At 45.3% G+C, this 10,163-nt stretch overlaps 1 protein-coding gene across 1 annotated transcript; it reads right to left on the reverse strand.

The window, feature by feature from the left end:
- On the reverse strand, window positions 1,344-8,284 carry LOC8083064 (rhamnogalacturonate lyase B). The gene is made up of 9 exons (XM_021460689.1): window positions 8,153-8,284; window positions 7,356-7,477; window positions 4,137-4,193; window positions 3,932-4,048; window positions 3,703-3,822; window positions 3,291-3,618; window positions 1,981-2,771; window positions 1,709-1,832; window positions 1,344-1,592 (listed from the first exon to the last, which is right to left on the reverse strand). The coding sequence occupies exons 1-9, from the start codon at window positions 8,282-8,284 to the stop codon at window positions 1,344-1,346; spliced, it is 2,040 nt and encodes a 679-aa protein (XP_021316364.1).

Raw genomic sequence — 10,163 nt, forward strand, 5'->3', positions numbered from 1 at the left:
CATGTTGAAGTCGCCGCATAGCAGTAGAGGTTGGCTGGATGCGGCGCTGATCGCGCGCAGCTCAGCTCCGCGAGGAACTGAGGCTTGTGATCCTCCTCCACCGGCCCGTACAAGACAGCAAGCGACCAAGGGGGTCCGGGAGTGTTGGCTGACTGAATGCTAACCAGTTACAGAAAACAGACACGCAGGACCAATCGTCCCGACACCAGGCAACAAGAACACCCCCCGAAGTCCCAATGGACGGCAACAAGGCGTAGTCAAATGATGTCCCCATTAGATCAGCGGCCATAGCCGAAGACAGTACATCAATTTTTGTCTCAACAAGGCAGAGAACAGAGACTCGTTCCTGAAGCACGAACTCACGCACGACCTGACGGTGGGCCCTCATGTTGAGTCCCCGGACGTTCCATACAAAGATGTTTGTTCCTAACATTACAACCTGGAAAAAAACGCGACCGAAGTTGAGTCCTCAGGTGGCGCTAACGGTAACAGGTGCCCGCTGCTTCCTTCCTGGGAACAGAACATCCAAGGCCTCCCGCGTGACGAAGGTTTGCTGAAATTCTTCAAAGGATGCCTCATCCGGGACCATGGTTTCAGTCTCGATGCCTAGGCGCTTCATCATGACCTTCCTTGCTTGCTTCTCAGGATGCCCGGTCCTGTGCTGGCTTTTAGCCGCGAGCCTGGCACTCCGTTTCGGAATCAGCTCGTCATCGCCGCGAGGCTTCGGACGTGTAACCCTCAGTTTCGGGGTGGATAGCAGCGGCTGAGGCAGCGATTTCCTGAATTGTTCGATGAAGACCTGCGTGCAGGAGATATTATGCTGTGCGGTATCTCGGGCAGCATGTTCCTTATATTTTGGACCCCAATAGGCACTCATGGGTGAGACTTACATCCAACGTAACGCTCATTCATTTTGGGTTCGTACCAGCAACCGCGGATTGAGTTACCGTATGTACCTAACCATGTTTGGAGCATGGATCGATGGGTTAGTTTGTATTGAATTTTTGAAACATCTTGTTATCCTCCAAAGTTTGGTTTTAAGATTAAGGAACAACTATCGATACAGAAGCTGACATATTAATATATTCTCTTTTCTAAAAGAAAGATTCAGCCCGAATCAAAGAACCAAATTTCAGCAAAATTCGTCCAAACTTATTTCACTCTGGTACACTTGGTTCTCCTACTGGTTCTGCTACTACTGGTAGAATAATAGAAGAATACATATGCGGGAATCATATCCATCCTGTTGTGACTACATTGCCATATCTACACCTAGCCTATAGGACAAGGATGTTGTGACTGTTCTCGATCGGCTAGCAGCGCCGTGGGGGTCGCCGGAGTAATCATGCCGGCGGCGGAGGCCCTTCCAGCCTGAGGTAGTCGTACATGACCCCCAAGAAGGGCCCGAACGCCATCGTCTGGGTGATGCTGATGCTGTTCTCGCCGCCTTGCCGCAGCAGGTAGCCCCTGATGGGGAACTCGAAGCTCCACTGCACGCCGCCGTGGATGCCGTGCCGCGCGATGGCGTTGCCCTCGCCGAACTCCGGCGTGCTGAACACGGCTTCCCTAGTCGTTCTGCCGTTCACGCGCACCTTAATTATTTCAAAACATGAGCGAGAGCACACTATGTTTATAGGGGTGAGTATGCGCTCGTGTATGTGAGCGTCGCGTCTGTAATTGGACCTCACAAAAAATTTTGTGTGTGTACCGTGAGTCTGGACATCTGAGCAGCTGCAAGCGCAATGCGCAGAGTGTAGGTGCCGTTTACCACGAGGTGGTCGAGGTTGAAGCGTATCTGCCGTGTCGTCGGTGTACTCACGTTGCCAATCATCCTGCAAACACAAACATTGCATGCATGCATGTTTGCATGCATAATGCATATATAGTTTCTTTAGTCCATGACCATGCATCTATCACGGTACATGAACACAGAATACTGTTACCGTAAGCGTTGATGTCCATAATAGTACTATTAATTACCTTGTGACATGGGCGAAGAACCAGTCCTTGGAGTAGTCGCTCTGACCAACCGTGAAAACGAGGTCATTTCCAGGAGGGTGCAGCTCGGCGTACCTCTCCCACAGGCCGTACTGCCTGTACCTATCTTTCCCCACGAAGAGCTTGCTGGTGTATCTGGGGTCGGCGTCGGGGACGAAGAACTCCGCCGCCGTCCGGTCCGGGACGCCGATCTCCCACAGCGTCGGGCCCGACCTCGGCGGCACGAACACGAGGTTGCCAAGGTCCACGACGGCGCCGCCTGCCGCCACCGTCACCGTGGAGGTCTTCACGTAGTCTCCGAGGAACCCCGGAACCCACGCGTAGAGGCTGTACGTTCCAGCCCGGACGCCGCCGATGCTGAACCGGCCGGTGGTCGTCGCCCTCGTCCAGAACTGGTACCCCTTGCACTGCGTCGCCCAGGAGCCAGGCTCCCCGCCGGGCGCGGCGAGCCCGACGAACGCCGTTGCAGCAGGCACGTCGTCGTCGTCGCCGCCCTTGCTCGCGAACGCGTCCCTGACAAGGAGAGCGCCGGTGACCGTGCCCCTGTCGCCCGCCTTGGCGAAGTCCGGTGACTCCGGGAAGCTGTACGGCCACTTGCCGGCTTCTGCTCGAGCCTGTGCCTTGGCGTCGTCCCAGAGACCCCGGATGTTGCTGCCATTGTTGGGGTTGGAGTTGAGGTAGATGAACACCGGGCCCAGCACCTTCTTCCAGTACTCGCCGTCGCCCAGGTTCAGCATTATGTCGATCCCAGTGTAATGCGTCCCTAGAAACACCTGCCATACATGTGTTGTCGTCACTCGTCAGTAGTTGAGGATCCAGATTCCAGAAACCGATCAATGCAAGAGCCCTGAACTTTAATGCATATATAGATATATAAGTATATCGAAATTCTATATTTTATCATTGTACTAACTTTCTAAACTTTTTCTTTATTATTAGTGACCTAGAAAAACTTTTGGTAATCATGATCGAAGCATGAAGATAGTGTGACATAGACTCAAGAGCAGCAGACACTAAATTAAACAGTGGAGAGTTCAGACTTTGCAGCTTCGAATTCGCCATTCATGTGACCGCAGCGAATGCACCAAAATAAATAACTGAGAAACTAACATTAGAATCAAATTTTCCCCATGGTAACATGGTTACAACTCAAATCTCTGCACTTATTATAAGACAAAGCACATCCACCACCAGTTTATTCTGGTTTCGCCACTCTGCAGGTCAGTAAGAAGAAGACTGTTTTCTCAAAAAAAAAAAAAAGTAAAGAAGAAGAATGTTTTGTATTTTCTTACAGCCATGGAGGTGGGTCCGACGTGGGAGGTGAGTTCCCGCTTCATGGGGCCGCCAGTCTTGAACTCATTGCTGGGTGTGATGACCCAGAAGCCCATGGCCGGGTTGCTGCGGCCTCCGCCGCCGCTGATCCAGCCATGGACGGCGTTGTCCTTGTTGTCCAGCGAGTACTGGTACTTGTCGTCCACCTCCCCCTTGAACTGCGGCTCCACGGGGTCCACCAGCAGGACGGCCTCCTTGTAGGCCAGCGTAGTGCCACGTGGCGCGTCTCTGTCTTCTATGCTGGGCATGTACCTCTGTATGTCGTCTGAGATCGCCATGTAGTTGAACCTATGTACACATACATAGCGGCCATTTTAGGTCAGCCTGTAGAGGTAGTTGGTGAGTGAAGTTCAAGCAGGGACTGAGACTGACATGGCTGGGTTGAGCTTGAAGGTGATCCGAGCCTCGTCGACGGTGAGAGCAGGATAGCCGCCGACGTGCTCCAAGATGGCGTAGCAGTAGAAACCAGAGCTGCCTTTCAGCATCACAAACCTGAAATGAAACAGCATGTAGCACTTGTTCATTAGTTCTTCTTCGTTCTCAAGATTTCAAAGGATCGGATTCAGATGGGACAAAAAGGGGATTGCTGCATTACTACTACCTCTTATCGATGTTTAGCCTGACGCTGTTTGGGAGCGACGGATTATAGTTGCTCCTGAAAGAAAGCTCCACTTTCTCTTCGCTTGAGGATACTACCCTTAACTCTGAACCGTCCAACCTGTACAAAAACAATTCAAGTCTCGATCGCTCAACAGCCAATACACAGCAAGCAATGCAAGCAGCTCGATTTTAGTTTGTGAACTCACATGTTGAGCATTGCTGGCCGACCTGATCCGGGATAGTCCCAGAGCACGTCCCAATACCTGCAGGAGATTATTTACAATCAGAAACAAAGATCAATAATGAACCATATGTACACTACTACATGTTTCATTTTGCACAACGTTTTACATAAGAGCTTTGAGGCGAGCATCATTTTTGCCCGCCACGATTATTCTGAGCCAGCTGCAGCCGGCTAGCCAGCCGAACAACCGCCACGGACTATTAACCGTAGTGGGTATTTTAAGCTAACCGTCACGGTTAATAATTAACCGTGACGAACATTGTAAAGTAACTGCCACGGTTAATGCATGACTATTAATCGTGGCGGGCATTGTAAGCTAACCGTTAATACATTAATCGTGGCGGTCTCTTATAATAACCGCCACGATAAATAAAGTCCAGCCCGTTAGCCCACACCAGCTCACTACCATCTTCGATATATAAACAAAATCTCTCAGTTGCAATCGCACCCTAGCCCGACACCTCCCTCAGCTCGAGTCATCTTCTCACCCCTCCCTCCCAGATCCGGCTAACAACGCCTCTCCCTCCCTTCAAACCACGACGTACGACGATGAGGAAGCAGAGGTGGCGCGCACGAGCGTGGAGGCCTCTCCAGCGGCGGACCTAGAAACGAACCAAGAGGGGGGCTAAATAATGTAGCTAAATTTTTTTTGCTCGCTCAATCTAGTACACTAATAGATATAGCTAAGATGACAATTCAATATTGATTCAAAGTGCTCAAAAGCAAAAACTCATAGAATAAACATAGAAAAATACCAAATATATGGAATCTTTTGCTAAAAAGAAAATCTATTAAAAATTTTTTGAGCCCAAGAGGGGGGTTGCAGCCACCCTAGCCCCCCTGTGGGTCCACCAATGGGCCTCTCACCGGCCTCCTCCCTCCGTCCCCCATGGTGACAGCCCCAAGCATAGGCGACGCGCGCAACCATGGAGGCCCTGACGGCGCCCTGCCCCTCCCCCAGCCAGATCCACCCCTCCTCCCCTCCTGTTGGCGCGTCGGTCAGCCATAGCGAGGGGCCAGACCACCGTGGGGGCGAGCTCCCAGCGGCGTGTCCACCACCACTAGCTCCTCCAGATCCGGCAGCAATGGTGGCGCCCCCTCCCCTCGAAACCCTAGCACCGTTTCTATCTCCATCGGCATGGCAGCGGCGGCCCTGAGGCTAGATCTGATGTCCATGGGGGAGGATCTGGTGGCGGAGAGGCCAGACCCGGTGATGAGCGACGACAGCGGCAGCGACCCATGATGGGCTCGCATGGGCCCGTGGATGAGCTTGTTGGGCCCATCCACAGTTTTTTTATTTTTTATTTTCCTATTTTATTTATCTTGGTGGGTATGGCAACTGTCTCGATAAATCATTGATTTATCGTGATCTTTCAACCAAGGTGGTGCAAAAACCGAATCGGTTAATATCTTTTGCCCGCCACGGTTATTTTTTTGTAGTAGTGGTAATATATATATATATATATATATATATATATATATATATATATATATATTACTTTGTAGCTGGCTACAAAATAACTTATTTTGTAGCCACTTTGAGTTACGATAATTACTGTATTAATTTACAAGATTATAGTAACTCCTTACTAAGTGGTTTACTATAACATTACGGTAAATATCCTCATGTGTTATAGTAATCCAACTATCGTAAATATGTATACATATTATCGTAAATTAGTATATAAAATTATCGTAAATGGAGGTGGCTATAGAATAACATATTTTGTAGCTAGCTACAAAGTATACTCTCCCTATATATATATATATATATATATATATATATATATATATATATATATATATATATACAAGTGCTATTCTATACCCTAGGTGTAGAATACTATTCTACACCGAACTGTTATACTGAGCAAAATTCAGTATCGTTCAGTATTCATATTTCAGTATTGTTTAGTATTTCGTGGTCTTGGGTGTTGGACGGGATGATACTGAACGTTCTTCAGTATTGCTCAGTATTTTTTCTACTCAGTTTACACCTAGAGTGTGTGTGTGTGTGTGTATATATATATATATATATATATATATATATATATATATATATATATATATTTACATCATATGAACAATAACAACAAATAATGGACAACCTTTTAGAACGAAGATCAAATTACTAGTCACAATTAAATTAATTTGTGTTGACGAAAGCCGGTTCACCCCTAAGGGCATGTGCTTCCATCTCCTGTATCATTGGATGTGTGTGGAGATAGATGCACATTAGAAGAGAGACAATTTAAACGGTGGAGGAGGTGAGAATGGGTGCACATGCCCTTAGGGTTAGGGGCGTATTGAACTTCCCCTGGTATTGGCCAACTCCTATACTAAAGGAGGATGAGATTTTCAAATATCTCCGGTGACTTGCTCTTTGCTCCAACCTAGATTAGGGATGAGGGGTTGCTGAGGATTCACAAGAGTGCTTTGGGCTTCGAAAATATTCTGGGGAGACAGGGAAAACATGAAGAGGTGACAAGCAAGGGGTGGATCGGTAAGGTGGAGAGTGAGCCACCACCGGCACATGGGTAGGGGAGCTTATGTTGCACTTAGCGTGGCAGGAGCGGTGGTAGCACCGCAGGGTATGGATGGAGGAGGGTGGTAGGCAAGGGAGCGAACATTACCAACGTATTGATCCAAGAAAGAGGATGACTGAAGGAATGAAAACAAAACATACATTCATCAAATTCTGATGCCTGTCATATATATACTATGTCGCCTAACAAGAACAAAGATTTATTGTGGGTGCAAGTGCCATGTGTTGGGTAATTTGGTTAACCCGAAATGAAGTGGTGTTTGATAGGAGCACCATCTTATTTGCATGATGTTATCTTCAGAGAGACGTACTGGATCAAGTTCTGATCCTTACTATATATAGAAGGAGGAGGATAGCCAAATGATGAAGATAGGATGCAGGCAGATCGAGAACACCGTAGTGGAGGTGTTTGCAAAAAACAGATGTCGATTCATCAATAGAATTACTTATTAAATGATGCGCTTGGAACTTTTTTCGTCTTCTGCTTTGCTTCAAAACTTTATTTTTGAGGTTGACTGGACCTTTTTTTTGCTTGTTTATAACAAGAAATAGATATATGTATTAGTCGAGATGCAGAAACTAAAATATTAATACATTCTCTTTTCTATAAAAAAAAATAGCACATCCCTAATTTACCCTGCAGTATTGGCCCCGTCAGTGTAGTACAGAAGGTTTTGCTCGCCGTTGTAGCGGATGTTGGTGATGTGTCCCTGCGGCGTTGACAGCGTCACCTGCACCACGCCGTTGTCCACAATTACCTGCAAATTTAAGCGCAAACATCAACACACATGCTTATTGATTTTGCATTTTAAAATTGCCAAACTTTGGACTTTGGAGCAACCCTCAACCAACAGTTTTATACATGTTAGTGTTAAAAGATTGCATCTCAGAAGATTTGAACCAAAATTGCCCACCTTAAGAAAGTTTGACTCAATCTAGAGCTAAATAAAATTGCATCGTTTTTAGGATGGAGGTAGAACTACTCTACATTTAGAGACATAAAAAAATTCCAGCAAAGAGATTAAATGTTCCAGCAAGTAGAGAAATAAAATGTTCCAAAGAACTATCATATGAAATTTAATTAGAATAATGATTCTGATGTATATATTGGATTTTAAAATAAACAGTAGGGGCTGGGCCCGAATTGAAATATATGTTGAAAAACACAAAAGGTTAAAAAAAATATATTACAGAAAGAAAGAGTACATGGAAAATTACAAAAGAGTTGAAGCATCCTATATAGTATCTGTGAAATATATATTTTTTCAACAATTTCATGGTGATTCGAAACTACTGTGATATTATTGACTTGTGCTCAGAACATGGTTGTTTCTTGTTGTCCATACGCTGAACTACTGTATTTCAACGACCCAACAATATATATGGAGAGTAATAGTACGTACTCTAGCTAGTATACTACGCAGCGCACGCACCTGGTGTTGGTTGACGCTTACTGTGACACCATGATGCTGGGCTGCGTCCGGCGGTGGCACTGCGGCGGCGGCCCGGTGTAGTACGGTCGGCGCTCCAACGGCGACGAGCAGGACGATGGCTGCGGTCGCCATCCGCAACAATGACCTCACAACATCAGGCGCCGTGGCGGCCATGGTAGATGCCTGGATGGCCGGCCGGGAAGGCATGCCGATCGAGGTCGTCGTCTCTACTGGCTGCGAGCTCTGGGAGCGTCGTCGTCGATCGACCTGCAAAGATATACACCGTATATATATAAGCTAGCTGCTGCATGCATGAATGCATGTGTGGAAGAATTTCGACTCCAGCAGAGTCCAGAGATAGCGAGCAATGCAAGACGAAGCAAGTGCCCGTGTCACACACACCTCTATCTAAGTTTTTTTTTTTCTGAAGGCCCAGATGATGCTGCAGCTTATGATGCGCGCCGCTGTATATATATCATCAGCTGCCGCAAAAGTCGTCGACGACGTAAATCAAAGTCAGTTTTTTTTTTATTTTTTTGAATGGTCAACTTCAGTTTCAAAAGTCAGTTTCTGAAATTAAACTAATAAGATTCCTTTTACCATTCTTGAAAATCTACCAAGATTGTAGCACTAGTTATACTAAGATTTTTTAGATATCTTTTTTTTACTTAGAACATTCCAAAAGATTAGCTAAATCATTTTAGAACGAAAGCTAACTAATAAATATAGCTAGTATTAGAAAAAAAATCATCTCCAAGAGACTTGGTACGTGACTATAAATTTAACAAACATGTATCCCATGATAATGTCTACTCTCTATTCTTGGATAGTCTCTGCCGCTCGCTATCCATGCTCTTCCCGCGCATTGGCCCACATTCCCGCTCTGATCCAGAAAATCATTTTGAGGTGGCACTTATGAATATGGAGACTCTAAATCTTAGAGAGTTTGTTGAAGTAGCCTAATTTATTTTGTGAGATCTTTTTTTACAAAGTAGCTAAAATTTGGCTAATCCTTTTAGCTAATCTCTTAGTGATGCTCTTAGTTGTCAGCTAGCACACCCATTTATTGTTAGAGATATTAAGTTATAATTGGTTTTACTTCTTAGGCTCTGTTCGAATCCACCCAACTAATTATTAGTTGTACTAGCAAGAAAAACCATCTAATAGGTAACTAGGTTTGGTGGTAGGTAAAACAAGCATTAGCTGACTTATTAGCTGAAAATCCAAATAAAATCTGACATGATTTTTAGCAGCTAATTGTAGCTGTATGAGATTCAAATGTGCCCTTAACACTACTACTACCTCCTTATATAGATGGTAAAGAAAAGGTATGCCTAGATGTAGTGCAATGAAAAGGCCATAATAAATGCTTATCTACTGCAAGCTACATAGTGTAGTTTTCTCACTTGATCAACATTTTTTTTGCCTGGCATTGGTCCTAATCTTTGGACATGACCAAATTTTTACTTGGCCAATGCAGTCAAACCAAGCAATATACCCTCACTATTTGGTCGTATTTTTTATAACATGGTCCTATGATAGGCTTTGTCTATATGCCATATAACGTGTTTTTGTTATGTAAAAGTGCATATGTTCCTTCTATGGATTTTGGTGGATGGAATAATGCAAAGAGATTAAATGACTAACTTGTTTTATAAAATGTTGAGCAGGTGATTAGCCATAAAATCTTTTCTTAGACCCCCTATGAAATCGATTCCTCCCACACCTCTTTTTTTGTAAAAAAAAGTGAATTGTATAACCTAGGATGTACCACCATGAAGAGAAAAATTTCAGCGAGGACATTCCCATGGAGCTACCACAGACACATGTCGTGGATTCATGACACATGTCTATGTGCATGAATTTAACACCTGTGGTTCTTGGTCAAATATAGAAGGAATAATAGGAAAGAAAAACAATTATACTCTTTCATGTGTTGGATGCCTCCCCATTTTTATCTCATTTTTTAGAAGCTTACAAGTAGGGCACATAAAAATCTGGTGCAAAATCT

Source organism: Sorghum bicolor, chromosome 5 (genome assembly GCF_000003195.3).
Source record: "Sorghum bicolor cultivar BTx623 chromosome 5, Sorghum_bicolor_NCBIv3, whole genome shotgun sequence".
NCBI classification, from domain to species: domain Eukaryota; kingdom Viridiplantae; phylum Streptophyta; class Magnoliopsida; order Poales; family Poaceae; genus Sorghum; species Sorghum bicolor.